Source organism: Tetrao urogallus, assembly GCF_951394365.1.
Source record: "Tetrao urogallus genome assembly, chromosome: 4".
Lineage (NCBI taxonomy): Eukaryota > Metazoa > Chordata > Aves > Galliformes > Phasianidae > Tetrao > Tetrao urogallus.
The window spans coordinates 9,534,870-9,559,541 of record NC_136817.1 but is presented as its reverse complement, the minus strand read 5'-3'; the positions used below and the strand labels follow the sequence as shown (position 1 = coordinate 9,559,541).

Here is a 24,672-nt window from a genome sequence, read left to right as displayed (position 1 = left end):
AATATGTGCTTTCTCCTGTGGAGCTAAGAAGCTAAACTTCTTAGGTTGCATCGTGCTGTAGCAAACTGCTCCTCACTGCCCGGGGTTTATCTGCCTCTTGGAAAGAAACAGGAGATAAACAGTAATACTTAGGGTAAATATATTGTAGCTGTTTAGAAACAAAGCTCTACTCCTCAGTCTAGTCAGGAGAGATGGAAGAAGTTGCAGGTTGTGTATCTCTGTAAGCTCAACCAGTCTGTGATTTACCCGACTTAGAGTGTTATGATGTGCAGTGACCTTCTTCAGACTCTGGACAGTTTCCTCTAGAAAAAGGAAAAAGTGGTGCTGCTGCAGTGCTCTTTAATTTAAAAGATAACCATCCGATGTGTGTTGATGGGATGTGTGTTATATAAAAAAGGCAATATGGTTGAAAGTGTTATGATGAATCTATAGCTGTTATGGCTGTGGAATCGGTAGAAAAAAGAAAGTGTCATTTAAAAAAAAAACATATCCTGACTTAATAGTAGCTCTAGGAAAGCCATGCTGGCCCAAATTGCGTGGTTTGTATTGCATGGTTTGTATGTATCTGTACCTCTGTAACTTTGGATTTCTCACTGACATCAAACGTCAACATGGTTGTTATTTATTATCTTTTAATAAAAAGTTAGTCTGATTGTTAGTCTGACAAGTAAGCTCTGTCTTTTCTATATGGCTGTGTTCAGTTTTGCCTTTACCAAGGTCAGCACAATCTTTCTCTCGTGTTCGCTGGTGCCCTTTCTTGATGTAGAGATACAGCATGCAGTAACTTTCTTAACTGGTGAAAGTCTTTTTAATATCAGCGGTGCAAATAACTTAAAATTATTTTGTATTTCAGCTGCCTTCGCCTAGCAGTTGTACAGAAGTGGATTGTGAATGTAAGCCTTTGATAACCTCAGCCTATCAGCATTATAGTCCTTGGGATAGATAGCAACTCTGCAAGCCTCTTCAGGGGATGCACCATGACATCAGCAGTGATTGACACTGGAGGCCCTGGCCTGGAGTTCGACAGCAATGGAATGAAAAACCACGAGGTTAGACAAATAAGCAGAATCTATTTACTAACATGCTTTATACTTTCTATCCTATTTTGAAAGAAAAAGCTGCTGTATGCTTGTGTGTGAAGTGGACGAGGGAGTGTTTACAGAGCAGATGGCTTTTCAAGGATCTCTTAGCACATAGTTGTTTTATTGCAGAGAAGTGGAAGTAGGAAGCTTTGAAGCCTGCTGTACAATTTCAGACTGAGCTTCCAAAATTAAATTCAATATTAAGCATCTCTTTAAATTAATGGTCTTAGGTATGACTTAAGGTAGGATCAGGTGAGCAAAACAATAGAAGGACCTTTTTCAAACATTGTATTTGCTTGTATTTTGCATTCTTAAAAAAAAAAAAAAAGAAAAAAACCCACAACAAAAGCATTCTACTGTCCTGTAGGTAGTAGTAAATACTGTAGCTGGCAGGGTTCCACTCCTGCAACACTTGAACAGATTAAATATACTGCCACAGATATTTTGATCCTAAAACAAAGAAAGATAGGCATGTGGGCTTCAAATTAGCTAGCTCTTTTATGGTAACTTACATACTTAATCCAAAACATGAATGCTCATAAGATATGGGTCAGACAAAGGTATGTTGCAGTATATGCAGAAAGGCTTGATTACATTTCGTATGGAGCAGAGCGAGAAGAAACACTTGGTAAAGCTGAGTAACTTAGAAGCTTGGTCTTTTCCAATATCTTAAGATTAAAAGCATCAGATAACTTTAAGTGCTTAGAATCAGTAAAAAAAAGACCTTTGAGATTCAGGAGTATCCCCTGGGTGAACAATAAGCTCTACTTGTTTTTTTTTTTTATATCTCTTCCTTTAGAAGAAAATTTCCTTTAAAAATCTTCAGAACTGTTATAATTATTCAAAAAATATGTAAAAGCATAAGAGAAAAACACTGATTTGGAGTTCAACAGTGCAGTATTTAGAGGGTTTTTTTTTGTTTTTCCCTTTCTATAGGAAAATGAGCCAGTCTCTGAATTCCCAGCTGTGATTGTGGAGCCAGTTCCTAGTGCCAGACTAGAACAGGGTTATGCTGCTCAGGTCCTGGTTTATGATGACGAGACTTATCTGATGCAAGATGTAGCAGAGGAACAAGAAATTGAGACTGAAACTGTGGAAACAGGTAGACTTTAATTTATTTTTTCATTTCTTTCTTTTCTTTCTTTCTTTTTCTTTTTCTTTTTTTCTTTTTTTTTAGTAGATTTTCTTACTTTTAGAGGTCCCTGAGGAATGTGGCTTTACGTTTACTCACAGGGTAGAGATCCTGACCTGGGATCAGACCTGTTAGCACTGCAGTTAATTGTACTTAGTTTCAGCGGCAGCAGGACTGGGGTTTGACAGGTAAAAATGTCCCCTCAGGTTTAGGATGCTGTATTTCTAGCACTTTGTGCCCTCATAAGTAGGGTAATCTTCATTTATGCGTTTGTTAACTAGATAACCTGGAGCTCTTTAAACTCAGCTGAGCCAAGAACCTGGTTAGAATTTAGTTCTACCGTGTGTCTGAGCCAAATAACTGCAGGACAACTGGCAACATGGACTGCATTGTTCTACTCAGCCTATCTTCAAACTCCTTCCCCCTCCCCCAAGAGCTGTGCGCTTTGTTCCTTTCTTCCTACCTTTTTGGTCTGAGAGCAGTTTTATTGCTGCTTTAGTGGCAGGAGCGCATGGCTGAAGGGAATGGAATTGGACTGTCCTGTTACAGGCAGAAAGCTTAATGGACTGAAATGAACTCATGCTATACGGTAAAATAAGTTATGAATGAAGAAAAGAGTAGAGCTTGGGCATTAAAGCGCCTGACCTGTGCACAGAAAGATAGACGTACCTCTAAACCTTTCTGCAGAACACATGCTTGTGAGCTCTGGACTTCCTGAGGAGGACCACTGGCTGTTTGAACTGTCTGAAAAAATGAAGGTTGTGCTCCTCTGAGAGCCTATGACATCTGATGGTCAGGATGCTGCTGTGTTGCAGTGGCTGTCACCCGCCCTGTCTGCTTTCTTGTGCTACTCGTACTTATGAAACTTCGAAAAACATTCCCCTATGCTAATTTTGCTAGAACAAATAGCAGAGAAACAATAGAACTAAAATGTTCTATATTTTTCCTAGAATTAGCATGCTGATGTGGGGCGGGGAACTGCAACCAAAGGGAGGAAAAACCCTCCTGGGCAGTCTGTACTAAACCCCTTGAGTGGAACGTGGCTGGCTGATACACATAGCTTGGGGCTGCTTAACTTAGAGAGTTTGAATTCCTGTTGTCACATAGGCAGAACACAGCTGGCTGACTCTTCTCACAGTTGCTGAACTTTGTAGTGCAGTAAATATGTGCACGTTTCCATCAGACAGAGTGGGTTAAAGTCCAGTTTCTCCCTAAGCAGTGGATGCAATTGCTCATACATTTTTGGAATCGGAATGTTAATCTCACGTGGCACTGCATCAAAAATCACATGCATCAACTTTGTAAGATATGTATGAATGAATTGTTCAGGTCTTGGAATGCTTCCAGTTCAATGAAATGCAGTTTAAATTAAATATACTAATTGTAAGTTACATTAATGTAAAGGAAAGATATGAACTGTGGCTTTTTTAGAAGTTGCTTTTCACTGGGGTGACAAAACTTATAAGATGAAGGTAAGTGGGAGGTGAGGGTGCTCCTCCCAAGAAGCTGGCTTTTATGAATTAAACCTGTATTTGAAAGCTTTCAAGTGCTGATATTTTGATACCTTCTGCATTAAGTAGTGTTGCTTTTTGGACATGAAGTATCCTGTTTCTCATGAGTAAGATTTTGATAGCTTAATGGCTAACAGAGCAGCGCTCTTAGAGTAAGGAGCTATTGCAAGTGAGCTCTTTCTGTCTTTAAGTATTATGTTTTGGCCACAGTCAACTGGGGGAAATGCCAATTAAAAACTCAGAGTTCTTCTCTAGGATTCTTTCTTTTTAGCTGCTGCTCAGAAGTATATTCAGTACGTTCAGAAGGGCAGGAAATATGAAGGACCCAGAAAACATTCACTTGGGTAATGTGCCATTACAAGCAATGGGCTGCAGGAGTGTAAACTGCAGCGTGTTTTATTTCCATGTTCGTTGCTAAAGGCGTTTGGTAGGAAGCAGCTTGACATTGGAGATGAGGTAGAAGATGCTGTTGTTGATGTTAATGAGAAAGCAGGCTAAAACAGAGAAACAAGTAAAGATGATATACTAATGCTAAGAGCATTTCAGGATCCCTGTCTGGTGAAGTATGTGCTTCTGGTATGTCCTAATTTAGATACACACAACAACTTGTTTTCTGCATATCTTGGGAAAAAAAATCATGTTGTTCAATGAACCCCTTCTGTACTATGCAGTTAATTGAGTCCTGTATAATTTAGTAACAGGCAGCATTTCTAGCCATCAGATGCATGGATCAGCGCCCTTTGTGATCAGCATGGTAGGGTGGCTGACGTGCTTCTTGGTCCATTGAACAGTCCACCCATTAAATCCACCTTTCCAATTTGGAGAGAAGGATGTTGTGGGAGGGTTGTGTCCAAGGCCTTATTCTAAAGTATGGTTACCTGTAGGCTCTACGGTCCCCTGGTAGCAGCCTTTCAGTATCTAAAGGGGAGCTACAGGGAAGAAGGGGACAGACTCTTTATCACCATGTATGGTGATAGGGCAAGGGGAAATGGCTTCATAGTTAATGAGGGTAGGTATATATCAGATATGATGAAAAAGTCAGTTACAGTGAGGGTGGTGAGGCACTGGAATTGGTTGCCCAGCGATGTGGTGGAAGCCTCATCCCTGGAGACGTTCTCAGTCAGGCTGTACTGAGCTCTGAGTGACTTGGGCAAGCTGTAGGTGTCCCTGTTCATTGCAGGGGAGTTGGACTAGATGACCGACCCTAGTTGGGCCTTTTAAGTGTTCCTTCCAACTTGACCAATTCCATGACTCTATGTATGCTGATGATTTTTTATTTAATTTGAGGGCAGTGTATATATACATATCTGTATTTCTTTTGGACACTTTCCAGTCATCCGCTAATCTATCTTATTTATCTTGATTTGTCGCTCGGGAATCATTAATCATAATTAGTCAATTAACTATGAAAATTAACCCATGAACTATGAAAGTAAAGCCCAACAAGGTTACCGTAAGAAACACCAGCTGGTTTAAGTTCTGTTTGTCTGTCCTGTTCCAGGAAATAAAAAGCTACCTGTGTGCTGGGAATGGGGGAAAGACTTGATTAAAAGAGTTATCTAGGGAAAATGAAATGCAAGGGTTTTAATATTTTCAGGTGCTCATACGACATTGTTGGTGGAAGTAAAAAGCCTTTCTGATGTTTCAAAGGCGAAGTGTTAGCCTTACATTGAAATAATATTTATCTTCCTGTGCACGATATCACTCTTATCACCCTTTGGACTATTGGGAACAGAGTTACCAGCTTTGTTTATTGGAACAGTCAAAGTGTTTCCATCACAAGCCTTCTTAACAATTGGTTTATAATACATGGATTTTGTTTGCTTCTACTTCCTGATTACTTATCCATCCTTACAGTGTTTAGCCCTTCACAGCAAAACCTTTGTGGTTTATGTAACAGCATAAACTGCCATCCCGAAAGGAGCAGCCTCTCTGAAAAGGAGTTAGTATAGTTGTCTGCCATGACACAGAGCCCCTAATGTGGATGTGTATGTTAGTTAATTAGATGATGTAATCTTTGGATTAACTCTCTATGCAGATCTGAAGGTACCACAGACATGATCTGCTGTTCTTGTATGTGGATGATGCTTTGCCTTTGAGCCACGTTTCTTTGAATGTGGTGTTCCATCAGGAGTCCTCCTGTGGTGCGAGCTGAAATTCTGGTTTAATTCTGTAATTGGTATTGCCACAGACGGGTGGAAGGTGTACATGAAACTACTTTCATGGACATCAGAAAATGAGCCCCTCCAGGATTACATCCTGGAGGATGGAAGAATATTGTGCTACAAAGACAACAATGATGGTATGTTTGTCTGTGATCTCTGAAGGTTTTTTTCTGCCCGGAAGTTCCTGTAAGTTATCAAGTAAATTGATAGCCTTTGTTAAGGAGGGAGGAGATGGATATGCAGTGAATTAAGGCTTAGCTCCTCCCCCGATAAAAGAAAAGCTTGAAGAAATGTTTATTTTTAAGGCAAATCTTCTTTTGGAGAGGAAAGTTCAGGTTATTACTCAGTTATCAGCATGAGAACCAGTTACGTGTGTCTGTGTAACAAAGTCCCTAATTGTTACCTGTTCCGGTATCTGCATCTCCTTGTCTTCTCTCATCATCATTGAAGTTGTTTTCTGCTTGCTTATTTTAGGTGTGAACCTGTGAACCCTTTGGTTTCTATCAGTTGTTAAATGTGATAGACTTAGATCTGGTAAAAACCTTACGTTTGATTTGATTATGTGTACGTTGGGGTTAAACAAAGCAAAGTATCCTTCACGTCCAGACGTGATTTGATTGAACTGCCTCTTCTACAAGACAAGTGGGCATTTGGTGGACATTGCAGTAGTGCTGACATATTGTGGTGATTGGTCTTTGTCTCCTTACTCAGACAGCTTGACCGAAATGATTCTAAGTGCAGAGCAGTGTGCTGTAGAAGGCTGTGCTGATTAGAAACCAGAGTCTGGATGTTCCATGAACCACACTGAACTCTCAGCGTAAGTTGGTGCTGCCTTCATCAAAGGGCTGAGATGATGCCCATTAGCCAGATGAAAGAAAAAAATCAGCCATGAAACTTTGAGTGAAGTGCAGAATAGTTGCTCTACTGCTAGGATTAAATGTCCCTAACATGTTCATAGCTTTAGAATGCGAGTTCACATGGTGTCAAAAGAGAAATTGCTACTACACTGGTGTGAGTTCTCACACTGTCAAGAAACGCATTGCATTTTTGCTAGCTAAATATCAGTGAGGATGAAACAAAATGATGCCCCTCCAGTTGCATGTGCTACTTTGTGTAGCTCTTGGAGCATTCCTGCTGCAGACAGGAACGCCTGTTTTCAGTGACACTTTGAAATCAGATGCAAAACTGAGCGGCAGCTGAAATTTTGTGTCATATTTGCCGGCGTTTCCTTTTCTGAGATATTAATGGAAAGAGCTGGTGCAGGTGCTCTGTGGTTGATGTGTTTGTGTAGCAGTAACGGCCTGGCTGTGGTATTCAGTTCTGTCTAGATTTCAGGTTTCTACGTTGCTGCTTTCAGTGCTCCTTTGGTGCTTTAAGAAAAAAAAACGAACATTGCAAAACTAAGTTCTTTGTTATAAAACCTAATTTAACGTATGCTTTTCAGTCATTATTATTTTCTATGGTAAATATGAGGCTGACTGAATGGCTTGCTAGAATGGGACGTTCAGACTGGCACGCTCTTTCTAACTTCCTAGTCTAGTTCTAGTTGGTAGTGAGGAATTGCAGACTGTTGATCAAAGAGTCAGCTGCTATATTTTACTGATGGAAGCTGAGCAACTTGGTAGTGTGTGTCTTGAAATCAGAATGCAGTATGATGTATGCTCATGCCAAGACAAATTTGGTGTAAGATAACGGTATTTATTGATCAAAGGTATGGTGACTGACTCATAAGGAATAATTTTATTATAATTATGCAAGGGATTGCGTATAACAATATTTTTTGAGACATAGCTGTCTGTCTTATTCTGCATTCACAAGAAATCATGCCGGTATTGAGACTTCTGTTATTTTGGATGACTCCTTTCTGTTTACCTGTGGTATCCAGTCCTGAGCGTGTTTTCCTCTCTATGTGGGATCACTAGTGGCCGCACGAATAGTGAACACTAGGAGCCTAGGTCTACCCAACCTGATATGGTGTAGTCAGAGACAGCCTTAGCACAGTACAGACACCCTGCTTAGTATCTCGCAGCTTCTTTGAGGGGCACGTTGTGTTTATCTTGCCGTTATTTCTGCTGTTTTCTGTAATGGAATCCACAGGGGATGCTAGTGATTATGGTGATAGGCTGATAAAGGGGACTGTTGCATCCTCTGTCGTGTTTCTGAAATCTATTTCGTTACGTCAGAGGGTTGCAATGCAATGAAGTGCCAGCAGTTTCATGGTTGCTGTCCTCAACAATGGGCTATTTCTGTAATTGCTTGAGGTGAATTGCATGGGGATTCTGTGCAAAACTGGCCTGGAGTTCTGAAATTACTTGAAACTTTCTAGTTTGGATGGCAGTTGAGTATTGTTCCTCTGTTATCACTTAATAATAGAATGGCCTGTGTTGAAAAGGACCACGATACTCATCTAATTTCAACCCCTCTGCTGTATGCAGGGTTGCCAACCAGCAGACCAGGCTGCCCAGAGCCACATCCAGCCTGGCCTTGAATGCCTGCAGGGATGGGGCATCCACAGCCTCCTTGGGCAACCTGTTCCAGTGCGTCACCGCCCTCTGTGTCACAAACTTCCTAATATCTGACCTAAACCTCTCCCGTCTCAGTTTAAAATCGTGTCCTGTCACTATTGCAGGCATTCGTGTAGACTGCAAATGCCACCCAGTGACAGATTGCTGCCTGCCCTTGGCTCTTTACACAAGCAAAGTCAAACCAATCACTGCCAAGAATCAGTAACTGCTTTAAGATAATTTGCCTTTTCTGGCCAGAGCTTTATCATTCTGGAATCGTCTGTGGATAAAAATAGTTAAGTACATGTCTGTCTTTGCGATTCAATGTTTGCCATCAGAGATGGGCATGGAAGGATAAAGGTGCCATTAGAGGGCTGTCATTTTAGCATGTGGAGTTACAAACCTTGTGAAGGACATTCCTCAGGGAAGCTACAATCTGCTAACAGAGGTGTTTCCAACATGTTCATCAGAACTTTGATGGAAAAGGAAACTTGGCATGGGAAACTGTGGGAAATGAGACTTGCAATTTCTCTGTAGTTGATGTACGTTGTACTGGTTTTGAGGACTGCCCAAGGAAGCGCTGGATAGGTGAGCCTTTCTCTTTGCAGATCAGCTGAAACCTTTCCCTTTGTCTTAATTTGAATTCGTACATCAGCTGCCTAGCATGCAATTAATCCCATCCCGCTTCTTCTCTTGGGTCGTCTTTCACTGTTAAGGAATAATCAGTATAAAGGTGAAACTTGTGTCCTTTAACTTGAATGGAGTTGTTCGTATGCGTTATTAGGAAAGGGTGAACTTAGAGCTATTTTACTCCTGTATTCCAAAGTGTAAGGTGGTATGGTTCACTTACATTGTATTCCTGTTACCCAAGTGCCTTCTCTGCCAGACTCTCAAGTGCGTGGAGTTGGAGATGTGTGTCTGCTGGAAATGCTCTTGAAATCACTTGTGAATGCACAAAGTGGTAATTCGTGTGTGTCATTAACCTTAGTGTCAGCGTGGGCTTTCCTGAACAGTGGGACGCTGTTGGGTTTCCCTTTTCTCCTTAATTCTGGCAGTCATTGCCTGTAGCATGTGGTAAGGTGTGGGTCTACTTGGAGGAGGCCTGGCTGCCTTGCCAGCTGAGCTTGCGTGAACTCATGACAGTGAAACACAGCGTATCCTAACGGGTTTAAAAACCCCTGTATTTATTTATTAGCAGCGGAGGAATGGAAGTTCATCTTCACATGGTCCTATTCTGCAATGTAATTATTTCTTGCCTCTCTGGGCCTTGTTTTATCGTTTATATCGTTTTATACTGTTTTTGCAGCCCTGTTGCTAGCCCACTGCCGAGGCTGGAGGCTTTAAGAGAGATTAAAAAGTGCATGCTTGCTTTTTTTTCCCTAGCGACTGTAGGTTTGTTTTTTTTTTCCCCACTTGAAATAGTAAGATTAGATTACTGGGACGAATCAAATAGCGTTCAGCATAAAATACCGCAAAACCACGCGGTTCAAACACAAGGAACCGCAGGGGAAAAGCGGCCTTCCTCCTTCAGGAGGGTTGGCCGGGCAGGGAGCTGCGTGCCCGCGCGGTGCCTTTCCGTGTCCTTGGGCCTGGCTGCTGGGGAAGGCGGCGGTGTCCCCTAGCGGGAACGCGCTGCCAGGAGGAGCGAGCGCTGCGCTGCCTGTGCGTGCGGGGCTGAGAATGGTGCCCCACCGGTGTGTGTGTATGAGGGGAGAGGAATACGGTCGCGGAATTGCGCTCCTAAAATGCCGTGAGAGCGGCGGAAGGAGTAGGGGGACATCAGAAGGATGCGAGGTGCTGAGCGGAGCAGTTGCGGGCTTTTATTCTGAACGCTTCCGACTCGCGCTGCTCCCGTCCGTCGCGGGGATGCTAAAACGGGACGGCGGGCGGCCGCTCGCAGCCGCGGCCTTTCCCCTCGTCCGCCGGGCCGCGGGCAGTCTGAACTCCGCGCACAAAGCGGCGGTTCGCCCCCTGCGTCATCGAGGGAGGGTCGGAAACGCGCGGCCGCGGGAGTCCCCGTGCGGGCCCTGAACGCGGAGCTCCGCGCGGTTGGGGCGGCGTCGCGGCACCCGGCGTCCGTCCGCCCCCGCCGGCACCGCGCTGCGGGCGGCGCTGCCTCGCTGCCGGCGGGAGGCGGGCGGCCGCGGGGCCCCGGCGCTTTCCCCCGCCCGCGGGCGGCCCCGCGCTGCGGCGGCGGCGAGTGCCGGCGCGGCACTTCCTGTCTGGGGCCGGCGGCGGAAGGATCGCGTGCGCCGCGCCGCCCCGCAGGAAGCGCCGCCGCGGTGCCCGCGCCGCCCGCCCGCCCGGCCCGGCCCGGCCCTGCCTCCCGCCTGCCGCACTTCCCGCGGCAGCGACTCGCCGGCCCCCGCCCCGCGCGCCCGGCGGGCAGCGCGAAGTCGCGGCGGAAGCGTCAACATGGCGACCTCCCTGCACGAGGGGCCCACCAACCAGCTCGACCTCCTCATCCGCGCCGGTAAGCCGCGGCGGGACGGGGGAGGGGGGGAGGAGGAGGGAGCGCGGCGCGCCGCGACCGGGCAGCAAACGGGCAGGAAACGGGCGGCGCTGGCGGCGGCGGCACCCGCCCGGCTCCGGGGCTCCGCGGAGCGGTGCCGGGCGGGCGGGGGGCCGCGGCGGCAACCAGGAAGCGCGCGGGCCGCCGTCCGCCCGCCTCCCGCCACGCCGCGCGGACGGGCCCGGAGTCGCGGCGCGGCCCCGCGCTCCCGTTCCCCGCCAGGGTGCCCTTTTAAACTCGGCGCGGGCGGAGGCGCGCGCGGCCCACGTGTGCGGTGCGGCTCGGGGCGGCCGCGGTCCCCCTCCCCCCCGAGCCGCGCGGCGGAAGCGGCCCCGCGCCCCCCGCTTTCGGCACGGGGGGGTCGGGGGGGCGGGGGCGGCGGCCGGAGCGCGCCCAATGGAGGGCGGCGGGGCGGGGCGCGGCGGCCGCCAATGGGCGCGAGGCGGGAGGCTGAGCGGCGGCTCCCCGCGGGTTGGCGGGGCGCGCGGCGGCGCCGAGGGGCGCGGAGTGTAAACACGGAAGTGGCGGCGACGCCGCGCCGGGCGCACGTGGTCGTTCCCGTCGGGGGCCGCGGGCGTCTGCCGCCCTGCGGCCCATTCCTGTGCCCACCGGCCGCCGTGTTGCGGTACGGCGGTGCGGTCGGTACCGCGAGGTGAAGGCTAGGCCCGGATTGTTCCTATTTGGGGCTGGCTCGGTTGCCGGCCACGAGAGCGTCTCCAGTCAGCCGGAGAAGGATAGGTGTGGGGCTGGCAGATAACGTTGCTCGCGGTACCGGCCTGGCAGCGCTGCTGTTCACTGTGCTCCTTTAAATGTTGGTAGGTGAACCCGGCGAACTTCTGTGAGGTGCGTTAATGCCCTCCATCCGTGCTTGGAATTGGGAACCCCTCATTGCAGCGCTGTGCTGGTGCCTGGCTGCATTAAGGGATAAGCTGTTGTAAGCCCTGGGGCTGCAGCTCCGTGCTGACCTTGCGCAGGTGAAAGGAGGTTGCTGCAATGCAGTGTCACAAAGCTCTGTTTTAGAAACTACAGTCTAGCTCTTCTTGTACCTGTGGTTGCTCCTGTTTTGGGAGCACTGTCAAAGGTGCGCGTTGCTGGTGCTTCTTGCTGTGAAGCTCAGCTGCAGCCCTGTTGGGCTTAGCTACCAACCAAGTTGGGCTTTTTGCAACAGCAGTTGGGAGCCCTGAGTACACACAGCATTTGATAGGGAAGGGAGAGTGGGGTTGGGAGGCGCTCAGTCAGCGTTGGAGATGGTTCTCAGCTGGCCTGTTCTCTTTTCCTATTTAAAAAAGGAGAGCTGTTTTCTTTTCTGGTAGAAACATAGATTATTTTATAAGCAGATGTTTTTCTTCTGTACAATAGACCAGAAAACTTAGTTTTAATGTGAAGTGTGCCAAAAAATGTGCCCTAGAATCTTATTACTTCCTGAAAGCAACGGGATGAGATTTGGGTTAAAAGAATGGAAACAAACGTGGTGTCCCACAGCCATGGGTGAGCAGAAGGGCTGCTGCAGTGTGCCCGTGTTAATGTGAGCTGCAGGGATGCTGCATGGTGAGGAACCTCAGTGATCTCCCGTGGCAGTGTCTTTTGGCTGCAGTTGGCGTTCAGGTGAGCGCTGCTGCTCCTCTGGGTGCAGTTCTCCCCCACGCCTCTCCTGAGGAGCGCTCCCAGTGCTGCAGTGCAGGGGAACTGGGCTGATGGCTCTCCCTTCTGCGCATCCCACCCTCTTAGTGAGCCTGTCCCTCGGTGCTTGCCCTTGCTGTCGTCTGTTTACAGGATGTCTTTGAGAGTGGCCAAAAGAGTTTTTATTTAAAATTGGCACTGAGATGTGGATTGATGCTTTTCCCAATGTGTCAGTGCAGTAGGGGTTGCCCACCACATCTTACAGATGGGGCTTCCCCTCCTCTCCCCTCCGCTCCTGTCCTCTCCCATCTCCTCCACTCTCTCCCTTGCTCCTGGTCAGGTTGGCATGGTGCTGGAGTGGTGTTGGAAAGGTACAGAGAGACGCCTGAGTGACCTTGTTGCCCTTGTCCCAGGTAAGTCAGTCATTTGCCTGTGTGTGGCTGAGACTTCCCTTGGGAAGGAGGATCACTCAGGTAGAATGTTGCCTGCAGGGCCTCTCTTGTGGGTGCAGGTACCCCAAGGCTTGGGACCGCCCTGAGCTGCTGCTGGGAAGGGCTGTTGGGACACAGCAGGTAACAGCCTGTCCTTTGGCAAGGTTCTCTCTGCCCGCAGGGTGAGCTTTTGTTGTTGCCCTGTTCTGGAATGCCAGCCTTATCAGGTGCCTACTGCGCAGGAGATAGAGCCCCCTAAATAGCATCTGGGCAGGGCAGTGGCAGAGGGTTGGCTCAGTGGGGTGTCTCATTCTACTAGAAGTTTTGTGTGTTTTCCAGGCGTTGCTAACTTCTTGCTTGTAGGGTTTTAAAGCTTCTAGTCCTTACTTTTAAGGTCTGATTTGCTAGCTTTTCCCCACGTGTGCCTGCACTAATCTGTTTCTGTCAGGTTTCCCGAGGCAGAAGTAGCAGCAGCGGTGTTTTCCTGCTTTCCAGCAGGCAGCCATCACTTGTTTCTCAGACACTGTCGGTAACAGGATAGGTGCCTCAGAGCTGTCGTGGAGAACACTCACCGAATGCCCGTCGGATGGCAGGGGCTGCAGACAGGTGACCCTGCTGCAGCTAAAGATAGCCCTGCGTCTGGCTGCAGGGCACTCGGAGAGACACATTGCCTTAAATGGTGAGCTGAGCTGCAGGAGCCGGCACCTTGTGCTGCGGTGACACGGGACAGGTGGCTGTGCTGCCTGGGACCCTGCCCAGCCTGCCCACGGGGCAGCGCCTCGGCAGCGCCGCAGCTGGCATCCAGAACGCCGGGATTCCCTTTTTTGTGGTGTTGTGCTGGGGCCGGATGGTCTGCCTTGTATCCAAGTTTAAGTGCGTTCTTTTGGAGTCACTTTAAATTAGTTTTATTTAACTGCTTAGTTTTCTTGAGTTTTCAGAACTCAAAAAAAAAAAAAAAGACCTTTTCACCTTAGTCCCTCAGCTGTTGTTTAAGAGAAGGCTTTGTGGTTTTGTTGTTTTCTCATTACCAACCATGCCCGCTAGCCCAACTTGCCAATGTTTTCGGCATTAGGTAACAAGATATCACTGCTGTGGAAATTAATCTTGTTTTTGTATGTACACTTTATCTAAATAGACTGAAAAGCTGAAGATAAGTGATGTTTGTAATTTAATGGGATCACAGTCGGAGATGGGTTTGCTTCTCTCTGCTCTGTCATTTTACAGCCATCTCCATCACAATTCCTATTTTGCTTAAATAGGAAGTAGAGGAGAAGCCCTCAAAAGTCTGTCTCTGTAAGCTCTTGCACTCCTATTAGAAACAGGGAGCTTGGCTGTGAGCCAGAGATCTCAGAAGTGGCAGTGTTGGTTCTCGTTGGCTGCTTGTCTCATGTCTTCCCTGAACGTTTCTGTCGGTAGTAAGGTGTAATGGTGTGAAGGCACCGGACAACTTCTTGATCTTCATGTTTAAGATTGAACAGCACTGTTGAACAGACAATGATTTGTATGGACTTGAGCCTAGAGTGTTCAAGGCCAGGCTGGATGGGGTTGTGAGCAACCTGGTTTAGAGGTGTCCCTGCCTATAGCAGAGGGATTGGAACTAGATGATCTTAAAGGGCCGTTCTGACCAAAACCATTCCGTGATTCTGTGACTTGTATGACTAATCTGGTCTCATAACGCTTTTATCCTTCTGCAGTGGAAGCATCAGTACACGGAAGCAATGTACACTGCACAGATAAGACAATTGAAGCTGCAGAGGCCTTGCTTCATATGGAGTCTCCTACCTGCCTGAGAAATGCCAGGAGTCCTGGTATGTCAGCTACAGTTTTTCCTCTCCAAGCAGTTTTTCTTTCCACTAATGACTAAAACCATCATCCTGTAAGAAGCATGCTTCCAGGTGGTATCATTTACCTGAGTCATGTTGTTGGGTGCACATACTTGAATAAGCTACACATTTAAAGTGGACTTTTCCATCTAAACATCAGGTAAAACTTTTTTATTGTGCAGGTGATGGAGCACTGGCACAGGTTGCCCAGAGAGGTTGTGGAGTCTCCTTCTGGGAGATCCTCAGTAACTAGCTGGAACATCATGGTCACCCTGCTCAGGGCCTCCGTGTTTGAGCAGAGGTTGGGCCAGGTGACCTCAGGCATCTCGTCCTACTTAAGTCGTTCTTTGATGCTATGAACCTGACATTGTGCTTTGCTAGAATAGTTACTTCGAGGGAAAATTATTTTCATCTGTTCTTCTGTTTTAGAAAGAATATCTGAATACAGGATGTTGTAAATTGTTACCAGTTTAAAAACCCAGAAGTCAGTGTTGATGATTCCTTTAGTTGTATCTTCTTTCTGAAGTCACTTAATATACACCGGATGAAATCGTGATCAGATTGGAACCCAAAAGCTATCAAGTAGGAAATGGAATTTGGGATGCAAACCTTAATGAACTAAGGATCAGGGATTGAGCTCTAATTTTCTTCAATTAAAATTGAGTTTAAAGTTGAGCTTAAATCAAAACAGTATTGCTTTGATATAATTATCTTATGCTCGACAGTGATCATAGGTGTGCATGTTTTGGGGAGCGGACTGATTTTCTACATGGCAGTTTGTTGGAATTGAATCTTGCTACATTTTTGCACGTACTTTGTTTAAAGCAATTTCATTTAAGAGAGGTTGGAACAGTCAAGTAGAAACTTCGTAACATAATTTTTCTTTTTTCCCCCTTTTCCTCTTAGTGGAAGTTTTGGTCCCTCCTTGTGTGTCAACCCCAGAGTTCATCCATGCAGCCATGAGGCCTGATGTGATCGCAGAAACTGTGGTAGAGGTGCCAGCAGATGAATCTGAACCAATGGATTCATCTCCTGCTCGAACGTCCCCTGATATCCATGAACGAATGAAGAAGAAAAAAGGTGCGTATGGCTCCTCGTAGCAGCTACCTCAGGGTTTATTTCGTATGCAGGCAGCCACAGATGGTGCAGTTGAGATGGATACAGGTAGGTTAGATTAGCTGATTTCTCTGCTCAGGTTATCAGTGTGATTCACGTCTGAAATGCGAGTTCTTAGAGAACAGGCCTGTGACAACATCCAAAAGTAGCAAGAGATGCGTTTTACCAACTGCTAAGGAAAAGGATTTCTTTTATTGCTCTGTGCCTTGTTAAAGTGAAGTCTTCAGAGTGGGGGAAGGTAAAGAAGGATTCAGAAAGGACTTGAAGGGGGTAAATGTTTCTCTGGAATAGGTGTGTGAGAGCAGCTGGTTTCAGGAGTCCTCGAACGGAACAGTAGAAAAGTTACTGGCTTACAAGAGCATAATTTGATTTACAGAATCAGTACAGTGTCTTTCTGGGAAAGAAGTATCTTGTTTGTCTGATCGGTGTGCCTTGGAGGAGGCACTAATGGGAACAGTGAACAAGGTCTAAGCATTCAGCTACCAAATGAGATGGCTCTGAATGGTCGGTATCAGTCTGGTCTAGCAGTTTGCTTACAGGCATGTTATAAGTCTCTTAACCATAGGAGGACTTTATTAGAGATTCCAGCTGTATGTATGCAGGGTTGCTTCTAGTTTAGGGGAAAAAAACTTCAGTGTCATGGTAAAGCATTATATAGCTGAGGTCTACAGTTTGAGATTTGGTGAAGTCACATGCACGTCACAATGGCTGTAACTACCCTAAATGACATAAGCAGGAAAATAATGATAGTGCTTTTTTATAGCTGTATATTGGATTTAAACCGTTTCTGTATTTTTTTTCACTGTCTGTCTGAATAGTCATCAGTGGGCAGATTATGTTACAGGGCTGTGCTCAGAAAGCTGAAAGTGCGTAAGGTCATTCAGATACAGCAATAGAGTGATAACTTCTGTCGTCATAACTAATGCTTGTTGAATTCAGCATTTACCAAAGAATATTATTCATCAGCAAAAGATAATGCTGTTGCTCCTGAGGAAGGAGATTTACTTGCTGCTGCTCTCCTCAAAGTGATGGCAGAAGCCAGGGTTGTTTGCAATCTGCTGCCCTAGGTTATGATCCTCTCCCCTGCTTGGGCCCGTTTACCTCCATGGAAAGGTCAGTGGAGTGTAAAAGGGTGAGGATTTCCCTGACACCGGAGCACAGCAAGGGGCTGCGAGGGCAGAGCAGCCCCAGCACCACCCTGAGACCTGCGTCCCAGGGGCTGCACGCTGAGAGGAAGCTTGCCTGTAGCTTTTAATGGGCAGATGTGGAGCGTAAGTGGGAGTTTTGTGGATTCAGCTGTAGGATTTTGTAGGAAAATTGATGCTTTGATGGGCATGTGCTCTATCGAAAACAAAGCAGGCAGAAGGGTGGTAGGTTCCAGAGTAAGAGAGGCATGTGACTAAAGGAATGCAAATACACTGGATTTACTTCCTATGTGTGGTGTGCACTGCACCTGCCAGTAATTCATCTGAAATGAGGTTAAATCTGCCTCTGGAATAAGCAGACGAATGATGCGTTAAATTGGATGTGCAATATTCATAATCTAAGAATGGCAGTTTATCCATACTTGAAGCAAGGAAACAGCATTAAAAAAAAAAAAAAAGAACTTCTTCTTTCAGCAAAATCGAACAACAAAATGCTTTTATTCTGCATACAATTAATACTTTTCATTTTTCCCTGCATGTGTTGTGTGCGCAGCTGGCCGTAAACCCAAGAGCCAACAATCGACCATTTCAGATGGGTCTCCAGACCTAGGTATAAAGAAGAAACCTAGAGAAGGCAAAGGTATAATTTTACGTTGTTAAATCATGTCATTTATATGTATTGTGTGTCTCGTAGGTAAAACTGAGATCTTGAAAACTTTGGTAGGTGAATTTGCACTGACTTCATTCGGTCTCAACTTTATTTGATGTCTTTGCATTTGTTGTTGCAAGATGAAGTACAAGGATGTTTCTAACTCCCCTGCGTGCCCTGTAATACAACCCGTACATTTTCATTTGCTTTGCATTTATTGCTGTCTTGTGTGGTGTGTGTTAACTTGTTGCCAGGCACGTAATTTGCTAAGCTGCCGCTGTAGGACTTGCTCTGAAGTAGAAGCAGCTTGTGGGCATTTGTAATGTTGAGGACTGGAAATGTGTTCCCTTAATTGATTCACAGACATCAGTGGGAATGTGTTGCTTGACTAATAGATACAAATTGGCTGAAGGGTAAAAACAAATGATGGTATGTTTCTCTGCTGCTTGAGTGAGGAGCTTTATGCAGAAGAGTCATTATTCTTATTGTTTTTCATGATGAAGAGTCCTGTCTTGGTTTGCAAGTCCCAGCTTTTCACCCAGAGATCAGACAGACCCACAGCACCCACTCACAGGTTACTGTTGAATTGCAGTGCAGTGTATCAGCTCTTAGCCCTGCCTAGGTGCAGAACGTGGATCTTGTTCCCAGCTAACTTCATGAATAGTTGTTAGGAAGTTGTGCTTACAGCTAGGAAAATAGAGTTTCAGTGACTCTCAGTAGCAGTGTACCAGCTGAAAAACCATGCAGTTGTCAGCACGAGAGCTGTTATTTCAGGATTTGTTTGAAAGCAGGATCTCTGCTATTTACGTCATTCCTTATCTGGGGACAGCTCCTGAGTCATGCTTGTGAGCAGGCTGAGGAAGAATGGATGCTAGCTCATGGAAACCGGTGCAGAAAATAATTAAGTTTCTAGGCATCGGTCTCTGTTGGTGCCTTTGATTTTTCACTGTAGCAGATCTTTGTATTTGCTGTTCTTAAAAGTGCGTCTTGTTTGATTTTTCTTTTTAAATATTTTTTTAAACCTTCTTTGTAATTCTGATGTTGCTTTTAGTGCTTCCTGTTATCTGAAGAGCATTTGTGAACTGCCCTTGTTGCTGCAGAAATGACTTCCTGTCCTTCCAGTTTGTGTTTCTATTGCTGATTTCTCTCCTTAGCTGTTAGTTTTATCAAGTGTGAGATGTTACTACTCTTTTTTCCAGTTTCTATGGGCGCTTAGGGTATGCTTATGTTTGTTGTTCTCACAAGTTATCTCAGTCCATATTTTACACCACAGCTGGCATAACACACATTTTCTTTCTTCATGAAGGTTAACTTTAAGTCTTGCAGAATATTTTGTTACTGGCTTAATTTTATTTACTGTTTCTTTTAAAGAAGGATTTGCTATATGCAGGTTATTTGACACGTAACGTGTTTCTGAAAAAACAGGAAGTATTGCTAGAGCTGAGTGCTGTCAGCAGATTTAAGTCATGGAGGAGGAGAACGGCTGGTTGTATGCAGCTGGAAACAGGTTGCTTGTTGTCCGTGCAGGCACTTCTTCCTCTGTGCGTTCTGGATGGGTACGCAGTAAAGCAACTGTAGATAATCAGCTTGAGTTTGTTATATCGAGGGAACTGAAGGCTCCTTAGTTGGGGTGATAGTACTAGTAGCTGTCCTCACATAGAAGATTGAGAGTTTCTATCTGTCTTAACTTCCCTTATTTTGTTTTTGCTTTGTTTAAGTGCTGTTTTAAAAGTGTGGACCGATAGCATAAAGCTGCAGGAGAATTTTTTCCCTCAGAGGGAGCAGAACTGGCCTTGAGCCTTTCAATATAAGTGCTGGTACAAACGTGACAGTTGATACAGTGCCTTGTATCATTGACATGCTTTCTGGCTGTTAGTCCTTGTATTTTGAGACTACAGCTGACACAGTGAGTGGTGTTCCCCAGGGGTCGGCACTGGGCCCAGTCCTGTTCAGTATCCTTATTGATGACCAGGGTGAGGGCATTGCGAGCACCCTCGCTACGTTTGCAGATGACACCAAGGTGGGAGGAGCTGTTGATGTGCTTTGGGGTAGGAAGGCCCTGCAGAGCAATCTAGGCAGGCTGGATTGCTTGGCTGAAGCCGGTAGGATGAGCTTCAACATGACCCAGTGCCAGGTCCTGTACTCTGGCCACAGCAACCCAGGCAATGCTTCAGGCTTGGGGCAGAGCGGCTGGAAGCCTGTGTGGAAGGAACAGGCCTGGGGGTGTTGTTGGGCACCTGGCTGAACGTGAGCCAGCGGTGTGCCCAGGTGGCCAAGGAGCCAACGGCAGCCTGGTTTGTACCAGAGATTGTGGTGCCAGCAGGAGGTGGGAGGCGACTGCGCCCTTGTACTCGGCCCTGGTGATGCCACATGTGGAGTACTGTGTTCAGGTTTGGGCCCCTCAGCACAAGGAAGAAGCTGAGACCCTGGAACGTGCCCGGAGAAGGGCAGCGAACTGGTGAGGGTGTGCAGCACAAGCTTTAAAGGGAATGGCTGAGGGAGCTGGGATCGTTCGGTCTGGAGAAGAGGAGGCTCAGGGGAGACCTTACAGCTCTCTGCAACTGCCTGAAAGGAGGCAGTGGCCAGGTGGGGGTCAGCCACTTGCCTTGTGGAAGTAGTGATAAGACCGGAGGGAACGGCCTCAAGTTGTGCCAGAGGAGTTTCGGGTTGGATGTTAGGGAACTTGTTTTCTCTTGCAGAGTGATGGGGTGCTGGAACAGGCTGCCCAGGGAGCTGTTGGAGCCACTGACCTGGGAGGTGTTCATGAGACTTTAAGATGCCGTTCTGAGGGACAGGGATTAGTGGGGAAATATTGGTGATAGGTGGACGGTTGGATTGGGTGATCTTAGAGGTCTTCTCCAAGCTTGGTGGTCCTATGATTCTGTGATTCTATGATCAAGTAACAGACAGTTGTAATGATCAGCTAGATACAAGCAAAGTATTTCACTGTGCCAAATTGCTCTGTACTGAAGGTAAGGTAGGTAATAATTGTGTCAACTCTGTGCACTCTTAAGGTATATTGGTGATCTTGAGACTTTCCAGGCGTGGAGATGAGTTCTAGATGCTACTGAAAAAGGCTCCTGTCTCCCTAGCAAGATGTACTGTGTGTTTATGTCTACCATGCTGGATTTTGGATGCATAACAGCAGCATGAATGTAAACCTGCTCAGATAATACATTTGATAGTCGTATCTTTTTCTTCCTCTGAAGTCGATAGGCTCGTATTCATGGTATGAGGAAAGGTTAGTTTTCTAGGGAGAGAGGATTTAAAAACAGTTCAAACATTTCTAAAGTTAGCTTTTGTGTTAAATGCATAGCAACCATAATTGCCAGAGCAGCAGAATAGATGGCCTTTGAGTAACATAACTATTCCATAGGCCTCATGTGGAAAAATGTTATTCAGGTCACTAAGAGTTTGAAGAAAAAAGGAAAAAGTGTTGAGTCAGCAGCTCCTTTCCAACAGAAAAAATAAGGCACTTTCAGGAATGATTTCTCTCGAAGGTCAGTTTTATTTCTGCAGTGAAACGGTTGCAGACCTCTACAGGATTTGTTGGTGAACCCAGAAATTGTATTTCTAAGGACCTAAGAAAAACAAACAAATAAACAAACAAAAAAAACAACCACTTCACTTCACTAAAATACAGCATGAAGATTATCCAGAATGATTCCAGGATTCTGGAACGTCTTGACTCTTTTTCTCATTTAAGTCCTATATTTCTCTGAAATGCAGCTGGATTTTCATATGACTTGATTCTGTACTTGCTGTTTATTGGAGCACTTACTAAAATATTGGGTAGTCTGTCTCTGAGATCATCATCCAGAAGATGGAAACTATAATGAGATTTTTCTAAGGTAGTTAACTTCTTGGACTCTGTAAGAGAGGCCTTTCAACTGCCTTAATATATTTTTTGTTGTTACGCCCTGCTACAAACAAGTGCTGTGCTGGGCCATTAAACTTCAAGAGTTAATGATCTCTTTGCACGCAGAAAATATTGGGGTGTACGTTTTAATTTGCCCATGGCACCTGCTGCTGGCTTGGAAGCATGATCACGTGAATTGAGATGGCCATTCTGAGGTTGTTACTCTTGTGGATCTGTCTTGGTTTTCCCTTCTTGAATTGCTTTAGCAGTCTTCTCCAGCACTACTGATAAAACAGAGGTATCTTTTTTCCTTCTGCTTTTCTTTCCCTTTTGCTCGGTGTAGTCAGAGTCCAGGCAGCCCTCAGGTTATGTTTTATGCCATCCTGATAGTCATTGTTACAGATGTTGTCTTGTGGCACCTCCAGTGGAAATGGTACAGAAATTGTACACCCCTGAAATGTCTGAGAAGTGTATTGAACTCTTATTCTGTAGGCTTCTTCATTCTGTACCTCCCCAGTTGCAGGAAGGTACGTGGCATTTCTGCCGTGTAAATCCTTGCAGGGAGTAGCTGGACTGGCTTTGCACCTAGCAGGCCTCGATCATTGTGCAAGATACATTTGGATCGGAACACGGGGCTGTCAGCAGCGGGTGTGAGAGTCCCCTTGGTGCTGATGTCCCATTGAAGTCAGCAGGATGATCCTGGACAGGAAGTTGTGGCCTTACTGCCGTTTGAGATGGTTATTGAAGGTTGTATGCCTTTGTACGTGATTTATTTCTGTCGTCTTGTACTTCAGCATCTTGAAGTGCACTGGCTTTTCTCTCCTCTGCTTAAGAAACTGAGAAGAAAATTCTGAGCTGTGTTCCTATCTGCGCAGAGCAGCTGTAGGTTGTAGAGTCTTGGAACACCCTCCTGTACTTCTTTTCTCTTTTCAAGAACTGGGAATTGAAGAGGCTCCTGTGCTATCCAACAGATCACCAGGGTTAGCTCCTTTCAGAATGTAAATATTTATGAAAGCTTTACTAAACAGAATGAATGAATGCTTGCAGGTTGCATTACATACCATCCTCTGCGTAGTGTTTGCCTGTAATTTAGGTCATTTGGAGTTAGCTATATATGGAGAATTTTCTGCTGTCCTTGAAAGTGGATTTCTAATGTTCACATGCTTTCTGGTTATAGGAAATACAACATACTTATGGGAGTTTCTTCTGGACCTTCTCCAGGACAAAAATACTTGTCCTCGTTATATTAAGTGGACTCAGCGAGAGAAAGGAATCTTTAAGCTTGTAGACTCGAAAGCTGTCTCCAAACTATGGGGAAAACACAAAAACAAACCTGACATGAACTATGAGACCATGGGAAGAGCTCTGAGGTAAAATCTTAAGCTGCTACTTACTTACAGCTCCTACTATAATTTCATATCTGACTCTTAAATCCTCATGTCTAAAATGAACTCTATAGAAATAATGCGCATTCTGAGGTGTTAAAAGCTGCCCTTTTGCTGACTTTGCTGATGAAAAAGCAGCAGTTTTGCAGTTCCTTTTGCTTTCCATGTTACCAGTTAATTTGCAATTTACTTTTAGAGGTTTGTGTTTAAAAGGCCAGATTTTTTTTAAGCTGGATATTTGAGATGCTGTGCAGCTTCTTGCCATGCCTTCTTACATTTTATTTTTGGCTGTGGTTATGTTAGATTTTCTTGCTAGCGCAGAGCGAGTTTTTCTCTAGAATCTGTATCAGTTACCACTTAATGGTACTTCTCTTGCAGATACTACTATCAAAGGGGAATCCTTGCCAAAGTTGAGGGACAGAGGCTCGTTTATCAGTTTAAGGAGATGCCAAAAAATATAGTTGTCATCGATGATGACAAAAGCGAACCCTGCAGTGAAGATTTGTCAATGCCTACAGATGAGAAGTCATTGGAGAGAGTGTCTTTATCTGCAGAAAACCTCTTGAAAGCAGCAACCTCTGCACGCGGAGGAAAAAACTTGTCTCAGTTAAGCTGTACCAGAACAGAAAAAGCAGTCACCAGAGTGGTGAATATTGCCTCACCAGCACACGATTCATCATCATCTCGCCCCTCGACAACCACTACTACTGTCCCAGCATCGTCGGCTCCCAGGTTTGTATTGATGTGGCTTGGGCTTGTTGTTCACCGATGAATGACGAGCAGCTTTTTGGTTGGGATGGTGTCTTTATTACTTTGTATGCTGGAAGTCTTCTCTGATCTACAGGCAGCCATGAATTGTGGTAGAATACTGTGAAAGTGTGGTTTATGAGACAGAGCCGCCTAGCAGTGCACTTGCCCTCAAGCATATTTTAAAATCGCGTAGAGAAGAGAGAGATGGATGCTGCTCAATCTACAAACTCCTATTATGAGATGGACAGGAGGTTTTTGTCCTCGTTGTTTTTAAGGAACCAGTTAGAAAGCTGCAAATTTGGGATTTGCGTATCGCTGTTTTCAGCTCTAACGGTTTAAATGCACGTTTTTATTTTGCAGGACTGTACGTGTGGCAATGCAAGTGCCTGTTGTAATGACCTCTCTGGGACAGAAAATTTCTACTGTGGCAGTGCAGTCAGTGAATGCAGGGTCGCCGTTAATTACCAACACAAGTCCAACAACGGCAACAACTCCAAAGGTGGTAATCCAGACAATCCCTACTGTGATGCCAACGGCTTCTGAGAATGGAGACAAAATCACCATGCAGCCTGCCAAGATCATTACGATCCCCGCCACGCAGCTGACGCAGTGTCAGGTACAGACAAAACCAGGCCTGACTGGGTCGGGAAGTATCAACATCGTTGGAACCCCGTTGGCTGTTAGAGCACTGACCCCGGTGTCCATAGCTCACGGGACACCAGTGATGAGACTATCGGTGCCTGCGCAGCAGGCGTCAGGCCAGACTGCCCCCAGGGTTATTAGTGCAGTAATAAAAAGCCCGGAAGTGAAATCAGACACAGCGGCTGTAACGCAAGAACGTGAAGTGAAAACGCTGCAGCTCTTACAGGAAGAGAAGACGGCAGATGGGAGCAAGACTGTAACCCATGTCGTGGTAGTTAGTACGCCCTCAGCTATCGCGCTTCCTGTGACAATGAAAACAGAAGGAATCCTAACGTGTGAGAAGTGA

General features: G+C 45.9%; 1 protein-coding gene across 7 annotated transcripts; it reads left to right on the top strand.

Annotated features, from left to right (window-relative positions):
• Positions 1–977: 977 nt before the first annotated feature.
• ELF2 (E74 like ETS transcription factor 2) lies at positions 978–24,672 on the top strand (the record flags this gene model as incomplete). 7 transcript variants are annotated; one of them, XM_079534726.1, is made up of 8 exons in its annotated part: positions 978–1,049; positions 2,019–2,184; positions 14,652–14,765; positions 15,723–15,860; positions 17,595–17,681; positions 22,727–22,919; positions 23,313–23,666; positions 24,045–24,672. In XM_079534726.1, the coding sequence occupies 8 exons, from the start codon at positions 978–980 to the stop codon at positions 24,670–24,672; spliced, it is 1,752 nt and encodes a 583-aa protein (XP_079390852.1). The 7 variants fall into 7 exon arrangements, with proteins under 7 accessions (XP_079390852.1, XP_079390851.1, XP_079390853.1 ...); XM_079534725.1 differs by having other exon boundaries at positions 15,687–15,860; XM_079534727.1 differs by lacking the exon at positions 17,595–17,681 and having other exon boundaries at positions 15,687–15,860.